This window comes from Solanum pennellii, chromosome 1 (assembly GCF_001406875.1).
Source record: "Solanum pennellii chromosome 1, SPENNV200".
In the NCBI taxonomy this organism is placed as follows: Eukaryota; Viridiplantae; Streptophyta; class Magnoliopsida; order Solanales; family Solanaceae; genus Solanum; species Solanum pennellii.
The window spans coordinates 103,874,545-103,886,962 of NC_028637.1; the positions used below are offsets into that span (position 1 = coordinate 103,874,545).

Consider the following 12,418-nt stretch of genomic DNA (forward strand, 5'->3'; position numbering starts at 1 on the left):
CCCCCCCCCACAACTACAAAATAAACATTACAGGTCATGTAAAATTGTAGATTTAGCACAAGCCCCTCTTTAACATTAATTTGGTTTTCAGCTTCCAGGCAATTATTCTGAATGAATTAGTCATATACAAAGAGCTCTTGTTTACTAATACATAAGCTCATCCCTATTTTGGTTTTGCTGGGAAAACCAATTTCTAATGTAAAGCATTGTGGAATGAGAACAAATCTTCTGAAGACGGATCATCCAATAAAAATGCATACTTTCACTACTTTTTACATTCTTCCATAGTTCCATATGATAAAGGTTCAGCAACCTCCTCAAACAAAAGATTAACATAGCTAAGAGGGGCACACACATGTACAGTAGTCACAATCCCATTGTTCCAAAGGAAACATACAAGAACATAATGCCTGAGGGGGAGATAAAGAGGTAAGAAATCACATTTCTTTCAAGAGCTTCCACAGAAGCAAGTCCCAGGAAAACTCTTTACACATTTCTTTCCTTTGCTTTAATACTTTTAAGTTATCTTATACATGTTCATGAGCCACCTCCCAAACCCCACACACAGGGGGAGTGGGAAAAGAAGCAAACAGGCAATTATGAGTACCAAAAGAGTAACATGAAATACAATGCTGAGCAATTATGAAGAAATACCTTAGGAGGAAGCCGTTTAAGAAGCACCATCAGCGTTTGAGAAATCAAATTTGAAAATCGAGGGCCAATTGGAACATATTCCAGAAGTCTGCAGGGGTTACATGATAAACAGATAATAATGCATTTAAAAGCTATTTATGGTAACATGTTGCACAGGAACACGCATAAAAAAGCACATGCCAATGCATTTGAAGGCGCTATTTATTAGGAAAATTACCTTTCAATCCCATCAAGAACCACTATACTAAGTGGTGACTTGTATGCATCCTCAAATACCTACCACATATTATCACAAGACAAAGTCAACAAATTAAAATGCAAAAAATAAATTACATGGGTGTATCCAGTCTGATCATACTAAGGTAATGCACAAATTTAACATCTGTAACCTTGACTATCTGAGAGCATTTGCTGCTTTCGCTGAGCCCAATCATAGTTTCAGCAGAAATCTAACAATTCACAGAGGAAAGAGGCAATAAGAGATGGGTTTCATAGTGCATCTATGGTTAATCTCCAGAAACTGTCCAATTTCCCAAAAGTTTAATAAACTTACTATCTTGACATAGGGAAAATCACTTTCAATTCCAACGGTTGCTGCCATTGCAGTCTTGCCACTGTCCATGGAAAGAAAAGACTAAAGATAAATGACCACATAAAAAACAAGAATAACACAAGCTTATACCTTCCACTTGGGCCTTCCAGAAGACATGTAATAAGGGGGCTCCCCCTGCTGACTTTAACTTGTTCTGCCAGTAGCATAGTTCTTCTGTAAATGTGTTGATGTCGTTCACCACAATCCACAATGCCATTAAGTCTGAAATTGTTGGGTCATAAACTAACATTAATGTAGCAAATTAAACAAATATTCTACAGCCCTGAAGTTAAGCTCCAATACTGAAGATTTTATTCAATATCCAGCTATCATTTCCTTGCTCATATCCATCTAATCTACGACAGACAAGTTTCTTCACTTAAGTTCCAATAGCACACGTACTTCCCAACTATTGAACTTTAGGTCTCTCCTGCCCTACGATCTTTATACTGACCTCCAATTAATACACAGGAGAAAAATGCACTTAATATCAACTTAGTGTTACCCTTCCTCAGGAATTTTTTTTACCAGAGTTTCTTCATGTGGCTGAAGGCATATAGTTGTTCTCGAGTAGATCTAGCAATCTACTCTGAAACAACATATAGCCTGTCCCTCCAAAGTTCATTAAGAATATAAACTCAGTAATAGTGCAAGGCTTCTCTTCAAGCCCGACAATCCTACAAGTATTTGATGAGATTTTCACCTTGAAGAAAAAATAAGACTGTCCAATTTTGAAAATAGATTTTGTACTTCACATTTTCAAGTAATAATACCAATAGTTGTAGACAAAAACAGGAAAACCAACCTGCATCGTTCAAGGTCATCAGTGGAAGCACCAAATGCAGGTCTTACTTCATTAATGGCATGTAAAAAGTCATCCATAGTCACTTTTATACTCTCCTCATCCACTGGTTTGGTAAGATCATCCATGCTTAGTTGCCTGTTCAATGCATAGGATACTGCACTTTTGACTACACCTTCAAGCTCGGCACCACTATAATTTTTTGTTCGTGCAGCTGCATGCAATGTAAAGGACCATCTTATCTAAAAGTTTATTTTGTTCCAGAGAAAACATTATTAATTTCTTATATTATGTCTCAACATGCCCTCATATGTGGGTCTAGTTCATTTTCATGACCAAACACATGGAAAGATCTTTTGCATTTTTGACAGGACCTCTTTTTATGCACTGTTACCTGTTACCATGTTGAAGTGTGTGACCATCGAATTAAAAATTTAAGTGGTTAGAGAGAACACTTCTAATTAGTTATATTATCTCTGACTTGATAAACAATCAAGTTAAACTAAGGAAGTAACATGAATTTATTCCTATCATCATGTATTTTAAAAGAACCATATGACAAATATCAGCATGTTATGCTAGCTGTGGCGACTACATACCAAGTTCTTGCAAGTTCACATCAGGAGAAAGAAAGGAATTCTCTTTCATCTTATTTGTATGAATCTGGAGAATTTGTAGTCGACCATTTTCATCAGGAAGGCTTATCTCCACTTGGACTTCTAGTCGCCCTGGCCTATATCAATGATCGTATTTTGATAATGCACCATAAAATATTACTTAATTACCAAAGAAATACTAGAACAAACAGATTTATATGAACTTCAACCAGATTTATAAGTAACACAAAATTGATGCCAGACACCGCCTTTACCTCATAAGTGCTTCATCAAGCAGATCTTTCCTATTTGTCATTCCAATGAGCAAAACATTATTCAGAGATTCCACCCCATCTATCTGAACAGCAAGAAGAAACAATCAATCAACCAGCTAGAATCAATAACAGGAAAAAGCGTTCTACAGTTGTCATATAGCCAATCTAATTTCTGTGAACATAATTGGAAATTGTTACACATACCTTGGTTAGGAGCTGGTTAACAATGCTATCATGCACACCAGTTCCATCTCTAGTTGATCCTCTAGACTGCATAACAAAAGCATCATGTTGAGAAACTAAATCTACAGAATCAACCACATGATATACATAGTAAGAACATGAGTAATAATCTGAAAAAATCAAATATTCTTGATTTTATGAGGTCCCACCTTACAGATTGCATCAATTTCATCAAAGATGATAACATGCAGTTCACTTTGGTCACCTGGAAAGACAAAAATGGGGATTAAAGCAACCGAGTTTAGAACTCAGATTTATTCAAAAAAAAAAAAAAAGAAAAGGTTTAGAACTCAAAACATTCCTTGCTGTGATAGTTCCCTTACCTTTGGTTTTTTGGTCTTGCTCAGCATCAGCAAACAAATCCCTCACATTTTTTTCAGTTTCACCGACGAACTTGCTCAACACTTCAGGTCCATTGACAATCTAGATTGTATATTCACCAACAGGAAAAAACAAGAATCAGATAGACAATCAAGGTTGCATTAGGAACAAAAAAAACAAATTCACATACAGGAAAATAAAAGCAAAATGACATGCATATTGTAACTTCCAAAACAACAACAATAACATCAAAAGAATAAATTTTCTAGAGCTTCGATGGACCTACCTTAGGTTCCTTGCCATTTAACATTTTGCCAATCTGCCGAGCCATTAGAGTCTTCCCTGTACCAGGAGGTCCATGGAGAAGCATTCCCTTAACATGCTTGATACCAAGCCTGAAAATCCCAAAGCCAAGGCCAAGTGAGTAAGTAATTTTAACACTTTCTTCAAGAAATAGGCTTAAGTTCTCATGAAAACAAAAGGAAATTTGTTATTCAGCAAGAACTGTACATACTTGCTTGTCACGTGGGGAGGGAAAACCCTGGAAGCAAAAGCTCTTCGAAAAATATCAGAAAACTCTGCACCAAGACCACCTATGCCCAATGATTCAAGATTGAATTCTTTCTGCCTAAAGATGCTGCTGCTAGCAGCTTCACGTTGATTGACAATCTGTATTGAAGTCAGTTGCGGCAAGAATCAATTCAAAAGGAACTCAAATAAACATAAGGGAAGCCATTTTCTTTGACAACATTTGCAACTAGTATATTACTTAAAGACAGAAGTAACCTTTATTCCGCTGGAGTTAGCGGCTTCAAATATAATGTATGTGTCAGCTGAAACCATCCCTCTTTCAACATTAGATTTTTCTTGCCCCTCCACAGTAGCTTGATTCACAGTGACTATATAACCATTGCCATGAAACTCTAATGTCACCTTTTGCCCAGTTGTCATAATCTGCATAGGTAAAATTAATTATCCACGTCAGTTACTTTCATCAGAACTAGACTCATAACATCTACTGCAGCTTAAATTGTAATCCGGGGAGTTAAAGGTTAGAACAGCCACTTTATATCATCTTCTAATATAGTACTCCCTCAGTCCCAATTTATGTGATGGTGTTTGACTGAGCACGGAATTTAAGAAAGAAAGAAAGACTTCCTTTCTTAAACCTGAGAGCATTTCTCCTAAGGAGTATGTCTTACTTAACTGTCTGTTCTTAATGTGTCTACCAGTGACAAAATGCATTTGCTAAAGGTTGAATATCCAATCCAAAATCTAAAGGCTTGGAGTAGGCCAGAATTATAAACCCCTTCAAAGCAATTTCTCACCCCATGTGGGACAAATATATAATTGAACAGCTACAAGGAAAACCCCATGCCATATTGTTACTACATATTGATTCCAACCGACACCCCAAGGCATTTCCATATGTATATTTATTAATGAAGCAGATAATAGACATGTAAATCACAAAATGAATACGTACAGCCAAGCTACTCATTTGTGCGTCAGTCATTATCCTCACTCCTCAGTAGTCTCTATGGCATGATTTCATTGACAAAAGTAGTCAGCACAAGAAAGGGAGCATATTTATGTTATGTTAAATTGATTATGAATAAAATAAAACAAATAAACTATGTTTAGTTTTCATTGTTCACTTCAAGGATCAGGTTGGTATTCAGCCTTATCTTCCAAAATTCTGAAGAAAGTATTCTGAGAGAAGCAATTTTTAAGAGGCAGGGGGATAGAGCCTTCACCTGATTAGCAAATCTCTTGCGAACTTGATTAGCCAAAGAAACTGCATCCACCTACAAAAAGACATATCTGGTAAACTTCCAATGTCTACATCAACAGAAGTGTTTGAACCAGAGTACTACTCTTGATGCCTAAGCCTAAAACAAAACTAGAAGATGGATATAACCAAAATGCATCACAACAAAAATTGTAGAGGATCTGAATGCTTTACACCAGACTTGCTACCTGCTGGAAGAGATGGTACAATCAAAACTTCACCAGAACAGTCTTTTAAGGATCTCTAAAAGCAAGCTTAATCCCTGAAGCTTGGTGAGCTCAGGTTGAGCGCTTCGTCTTGCTTAATTAGTGTGTTAATGTAGATTGTAGAAGTCTACGTGTTAAGGCATGTGCACCTTCACCAACGAGTTTTGCCTTTAAGGACACAAGAACATAAGTGGAATACAACACCATATATAGATATATTGTAGTTTTACCACTCTTTTATCCAAATAATCATTATCTCTTTTATAGTTACATTTTCTTGCATACATTCATATTTTTTGTTTTTTTCCATAAAGCCCACACTTCAATCGCGCTTTGCTTTAAGGACACAAGAACATAAGTCATTGCATAGAACATTAGACATTGTTGGCTATAAAAAACTTGTGCTGAGACCCAAAAACACAGGACAGGTTTACCTGCTCCTCTTTGGTCCCTTTTTTCACAAACTCCAAGTCAAGGGTAAGTAAAGCAAGATTGAAGTCCTCAGGTGGAATAAATCTGCAATGTCAACAGTGAAAGCACTAATTAACTGATTTGATGGAAAAATTAGACGACTGTAAGAAACAATATCTGAACAGCTCTGCCGAACCTGCTAACAGATATAGCGTCTCCAGTGGAAACTTTGGCATAACGTCTTTGAATCGCATTAAGACCAAGTTGACCATTAGGAATGGCGTCGTGGGCAGTGTTTCACAGTTAAGGCAGTACTATAGTGCATTATCTTTGATCATTATAATAGAAAAGCACAAACAATAGATCACAAACTACAGACGCTCATCGTCATTCAATGGATAATGCTCTCCAATAATAAAAACAGAAACGGAATAAATTAGGAATAAGAAGAGTAATGAAAGGATATGCAAGTGTGAGAACAAAAGCATCAGCGATGAGTGCATAAGCAAACTTGGATCCCGGAACAAGAAAGTTTCTGAGATCTGTAGGAGAACAATATGCGCAATTGGTGTAAGCAAGATCTTTCGCCGGCGTATTAGTTACGTTCATCGTCGTCGATGCTACTCCGCCGGAAGAACCATACCTCCCTGCCATTCTTGTTCAAGATTCTTGAACAAGGAAAGATCAACGTATGAATTTTAAATAAGTAAAATTTTAGAAATTTTTGGTCTTTTTCTTTGCTCTTAAGGAAAATGAACGCGGGTTCAGTTCCGGATCACAACCCGGGTTATTCGATATATATAAGCGACAAGGTTCACAACGGGCTCGAGACACGGTTTGATTATAGCTATTTTTGTGAAAATTTATTTATTTTCGGTTTTTTTGGTCTTATAAAATAATTTTTCAGTATAGTAATTTTACAAATAATTATTTTTTCTGGTCCTAATCGTGTGTCCACTTTTAAATTGATAAATTTATTAGAAAAATAACTATTGATATAATGAGTTTATCATGTTATCCCTATTAAATATGAAGTAAAGTAAATTAACAATTTAATATTTTCAAAAAAATTATCTTTTTCAAAGTAATTAATTGAAAGGAACAATACGTTATGTTTTGTCAAAACTAAAAAATATAAAACGAATAATTAATTAGGAACAGAGGCAGAAAGTGATTAATTAATTTGAAACGTATTTTTTGATAAGCAGATAGTGTTTGACTTTTTTTTCTAAAAAATTATTTAAACGATACAATAACCAAAAAAAAGTGTAAAAATAAATCTCTAATATGGAGATTATTTTATAAAGAAAAATTATTGTATATATCTATTATGTAATACTTTTATTAAGTATTTAAATTTATTGTTATTAATTAACATACATATTATAAATTTTCAATCAATAGTACACAAATAAATTATAGAAAATATTAAATATTAATATAATATTAACATTAATATTTAAATATATTAAAAACATCAAGCAAATAAATTTAGAAATCATTACACATGCTAATAAATTAATGAATTATATATTAATAAATATAGATAGTATAAATTGTAGGAATATTTTGGTTATGCAAAAAATAATTTTTTTGCTTCCGCTTTTATTTTTTGTAAGAGTCAAAGGGTTTTAATTTCTTCCTAAGTAAAAAAGATTTTTCCTACTTTTATTTGAAATGATTTGTCTAACATCTTAATTTTTTAACAAAAAGAAAATCTAAGAAATTGTGTTTTTAGTCCCAAACATGCGCTTACAAGTTTCAATTGTAGAAAAAGTTAACATAATCATCAAATTAAAATTTAATTCATTTTTATTTGTAAATCCGTCATAGCAAGATAAATAAGATTAAAAAACTCTATTATGAGACAATCTTAACAAAGAACTCTTACAACTAATAGAAAAATCAAAATAGAAACTAAATTTTTTTGGTGTAAAAAAAAGACCCTTAAACATAAAAGATAGGAAAAAAAGTAGTATTAAATTTTAGGGACATAAGTAAATGTCTATACTAATAATTTAAAAACAAAAAATAATATAAAAAGTTATTATAGAGGGTCAATTATAATTCTAAGATCTTCATATTTTTAATTTAACTAGTTCTTTGAATATGTATACTAGATGTGTATTAAAAAGTACTTTAGCATAAAAGGGCGCAGAGGGAAGGAATAATAACAAAATAAGAAGCTTCACCCAACTTAAATATTTTGTTACAATTGCCTCGAAACATATTGATAATTTTTTTTGTAAAAAAAAAAATCATCTTTTGGTAGTTGCCTTTTCCTCTTTGAGAAAAAAAGCAGTTAAAATAATTAAGGACCATGAAGATTTCTTTAAAAGAAAAATTACTTTGAATAAATATCTTTTAAAAACGAATTTTTTATTTAGCGATATCTTTTATTTATTATTATAATATATAACAATACTTTGATAAATTTGCAATCTGTATTAAAAATGAATTATGTATGTATGTTTTATAACTTTTTTAAAATATATTATGCTTGTTTGCTAAAAGATTGACAAGTTATGTTATAATGTATTAAAATGTATAATAAATGTAATATTCATAAATAAAACTTGTGCTATATATGTTCTATAAATTGTTCTGTATAACATGTATTAAAATTGTATTATAAATGTATTAAAAGTAATCAAGTGAAAAAAATAATATTGCTATAAATGATATATATTTTCTTAATATAGTATATTAATGTAAGTTTTCCCTTTTTAAATCTTCAGAGTCCTATAGTCCTATTGCTTCTGAAATTTTATTTTTTTTTGGTTAAAGAAGATATTTATATTAATACATTAATATGCTTCATTACACGGGAGTGACAGAGTAGGACGCTCACTTAGTAGCATAAGGGAAAATACAGTACTATTGTAGCTATTACATACATTAGGAGCTAACATTGACTATCTATTTATTTATTACATGCTTAACGAGTAAATTAATTTGACACTTTACAAAATTGGATACTTATGAGGTAAAATCGGGAATGATAAGATTAGTACGACAAAAAAGAAATTCCAATTTTGCTGGTGTTTTGAATTTGACGGTAATGATTATGTGGCATATTTGAAAGTCTAGGAATGCTTGGAGTTCTAATAACGAATTAACCAACCCTGTACACATAGTGACAAAAGCTTTATTTGAATATAATGAATATCTTGATATACTACTTGCAAATTCTTTAAATGCCAATTTTCAAGAGAATTCTGACTATCAATTAAGGGTTTTCAAAGATATATCAGTTTATTATACAAGTTGAATCAAAGAATACAAGCATCATATTAGTTTGGTTGCTATGGGTAGCAAAGGTGTTTTGATTAATGCCCATATGTAATGATTCTGAAGGTCATTTTGGAAAATTTTCAGGAAATTACTATTTTACCCCTTCTGATAGTTGCTTCAAGTCTTGTATGATTAGCTTACGAAGTTGATTTTGAAATTTGATTGTAAAATTGTGATTTTTGAAAGTTTTAGAGTTTTGGAGAGATAAAATTGTTAAAAGTATCATTGATAACAATCGGAGCTACGAGTCTCGTTATGAAATTCCATCAGTTTCTGGACATGACTTTTGGGTTAGTAGGACTATTGACTCAGATCTTGAGGTATTTAAATAAGTTTCAGAAGAGTTGTGTTTTGAAAGTTGAAAGCATAAGATAGTTTATCAAAGTCAACATTAGGAGATAGCAAGTTCGGAATGGAATTCTGACAGTTTCGTTAGCTCTTGAATGTGATTTTTGGTCTAGATGTATTGTTGGTTTGGGTCACAGGTTTTTTGGTTTGATTTTGAGCCATTAGATGGATGCAGGGACAACTATGTCTCCTATGAATCACAAACTGAGTTACAACTAGTGTGTATCATTACGATAAACATGCATCACTCTATATGACATTGCACTGCATTTTATTTGATTCTTATCACTTGTAATATTGAGAATTGTTGTGGTGAATGACTATTTGTAATGAAGCATAAATTGTGATATTATATTCATGCTCTACTCTATTTAAGCGAGAATTGCTTGGTTGGGCTGATTGATTTTTGCATGTTGTAGTTGTGGAGGTTCGGATGGTATGGTTGGAGTACTTGTGTTCGATATTGCTTATTTACAGTTATTAGGTTTGCTTGTTTAGTACCGTTATTATTTGGTACTCACTCTTTTGCTTCTACACTAGTGTAGGTTATAGGTCCAGACCATTGTGATAACTCCCTCTTTTTCTGAAGCCTTTTGTTGGGAGTTTGTGTGGTAATTGCTTATCGTCTCGACGTACACGTCTTACTCTTTTATTATGTTCTTATTCTATTCTAAAAATAAAGATATTTCAGCCTTGTACTTATTGAATCTATTGTAATACTTAGAGGATTGTACACGTCACAATCAGATTTAGGGGGCAATTTGAGTTATGTTAAGTTAAGTTATCTGCATAATTGATATATGTTAGTCTTTTATGCTATTTTACTTCCGCATTTTATCTCTTGAGTTGGATTTTGAGGTGAACTACCTTTGGTAGAATAAGACATTTGTCATCACGTCCATTTTTATCACGAATTCATATGCATTAAGAAAATCTGTGGAAAAAGAAATACAACATGGATGGAGGAAACCCTATGTCCTCTCTGAGGTGTTGTAGAAGTATTGAAGAAAAACGTGAAGACTACTTAGGACATAGATATAGTTTGAGAAGATATTTGAAATATATCAGCATCTCTAGAGCTTATTGTGTTTGTACACATTCCTAGAAGGTTTAATGTTGTAACACAAAATGTATCTAAGTTCTCGATTTCTTTGTTGTCTGGATTTTCTTGGGAAAAGATTATTCCCAATGAATTGTAAATGATGTTAAACTTTCTTTCAGACATATTATGTGCATAATGAATTAATATATGACGGTTTTGGGTGAAAAAAAGTTGAAAAAGGAAACAAAACTACACTCAAATGCTTGCAAACATTTAAGTTGAACTTAACAACATCTTAACTTTGTGATGTCAAATGAATATTCTGGAAATCCAACAAGTGCTTTTGAGGTGCATTGTGAACTGAAGATGGTGAAGTGAACAACAAAATAGTGTGGCTTCCTCCTATTTTCCCAACATTTGAACTCTCAAGTGGAATGTTAAAGATCAAAAAGTTTCAAATTTTTCTCTAAAATTAATCTAGGTGAGGTATGAATAACGCATGTAGGCTTGTCTGCGACCTCTGAGAGGTTAACGACGCCGGTCTCGTCTGGAGTCTAGATTCTGATTGTGACAAAGTTAGTATCAGAGCACTAGGTTAAATTCCGAGAACAATGAGTTCACATCAACCACATTGAATAGCTTCTAAGTCATGGTAGTGAAGTGCACCACTATCCTGGATTAGAGACTGCATGATGCGTAGAAAAATTTCCCTTCTTCTGATCTTATCGTGCTTTTCTTAATGTCTGAGTTCTTGGTGTTATGAACGTGTCTAACATCAATCTTTGTTGTTTTCAGAGAATGAACACTTGGAGAACTAAGGGTCTGAGGAGGGGAGGAGCAGCGGCTAGGGCCTAGGGGTAATCAGAATCCACCCAGGATTCAGCTGAAGGAGTGGCCATGCCGGTTAACCCAGCTGGGTTGACTGATGCTGAGGTGAGGGCATTTCTAGCCCAGATGGCACAGGCCATCACAATGCAGGCTCAGGCTATGACTGCCCAAGTCAACCGGCAGGATGTTCAGAGGGAGAACCCACCGGTTCGCAGCATGGCTAACAGACTGCGAGATTTCACGAGGATGAATCCTTCTATATTCACAGGGGCTAAGACATCAGAGGATCCTCAAGAGTTTGTAGATGAGGTGCATAAGATCCTGGTGGCCACTGATATTAAGAAGGCTGAGCTGGCTTCCTACCAGCTCAAGGATGTTGCACAGACTTGGTGCAAGATGTGGCAAGATAGTTGTGTCTTAGGTGGAGTGCCAGTCACATAGGAGCTGTTCAAGACAGCATTTCTGGAGAGATTCTTCCCCAGAGAGATGAGGGAGGCCAAGGTTGAGGAGTTCATCAACCATAAACAAGGCTTTATGACGGTCAGGGAGTATTCCCAGAAGTTTGTTATAGAGCCTTGTTTAAGGTTGATGAACTTCTCAACCTTGGCCTCCCTCATCTCTCTGGGGAAGAATCTCTCCAGAAATGCTGTCTTGAACAGTTCCCATGTGACTGGCACTCCACCTAAGACACGGCTATCTTGCCACATCTTGCACCAAGTCTGTACAACATCCTTGAGTTGGTAGGAAGCCAGCTCAACCTTCTCAATATCAGTGGCCACCAGGATCTTATGCACCTCGTCTACAAACTCTTGAGGATCCTCTGATGTCTTAGCCCCTGTGAATATAGAAGGATTCATCCTCGTGAAATCTTGCAGTCTGTCAGCCATGCTGCGAACCGGTGGGTTCTCTCTCTGAACATCCTGCCGGTTAACTTGGGCAGTCATAGCCTGAGCCTGCATCATGATGGCCTGTGCCATCTGGGCTAGAGATGCCCTCACCTCAGCATCAGTCAAC

At 34.5% G+C, this 12,418-nt stretch overlaps 1 protein-coding gene across 2 annotated transcripts in view; it reads right to left on the reverse strand.

Annotated features, from left to right (window-relative positions):
• LOC107008021 (vesicle-fusing ATPase) overlaps positions 1 to 6,640 on the reverse strand; it is a 9,121-nt gene extending 2,481 nt beyond the window's left edge. The window contains exons 1-18 of one of the 2 annotated variants that reach the window (XM_015206907.1): positions 6,359 to 6,640; positions 6,089 to 6,184; positions 5,916 to 5,997; positions 5,241 to 5,291; positions 4,270 to 4,437; positions 3,998 to 4,152; positions 3,770 to 3,878; positions 3,486 to 3,585; positions 3,312 to 3,367; positions 3,124 to 3,189; positions 2,920 to 3,002; positions 2,648 to 2,781; positions 2,052 to 2,262; positions 1,337 to 1,468; positions 1,208 to 1,268; positions 1,044 to 1,103; positions 872 to 930; positions 655 to 742 (exon numbers count right to left, since the gene is read on the reverse strand). In XM_015206907.1, the coding sequence (XP_015062393.1) occupies positions 655 to 742; positions 872 to 930; positions 1,044 to 1,103; positions 1,208 to 1,268; positions 1,337 to 1,468; positions 2,052 to 2,262; positions 2,648 to 2,781; positions 2,920 to 3,002; positions 3,124 to 3,189; positions 3,312 to 3,367; positions 3,486 to 3,585; positions 3,770 to 3,878; positions 3,998 to 4,152; positions 4,270 to 4,437; positions 5,241 to 5,291; positions 5,916 to 5,997; positions 6,089 to 6,184; positions 6,359 to 6,546 (1,899 nt within the window). In that variant the 5' untranslated portion in view covers positions 6,547 to 6,640. Of the gene's footprint in view, positions 1 to 654; positions 743 to 871; positions 931 to 1,043; positions 1,104 to 1,207; positions 1,269 to 1,336; positions 1,469 to 2,051; positions 2,263 to 2,647; positions 2,782 to 2,919; positions 3,003 to 3,123; positions 3,190 to 3,311; positions 3,368 to 3,485; positions 3,586 to 3,769; positions 3,879 to 3,997; positions 4,153 to 4,269; positions 4,438 to 4,969; positions 5,022 to 5,240; positions 5,292 to 5,915; positions 5,998 to 6,088; positions 6,185 to 6,358 lie in introns of those variants that run through there. The other variant, XM_027918359.1, reaches the window with a different exon arrangement.
• Between the last annotated feature and the right edge of the window lie 5,778 nt (positions 6,641 to 12,418).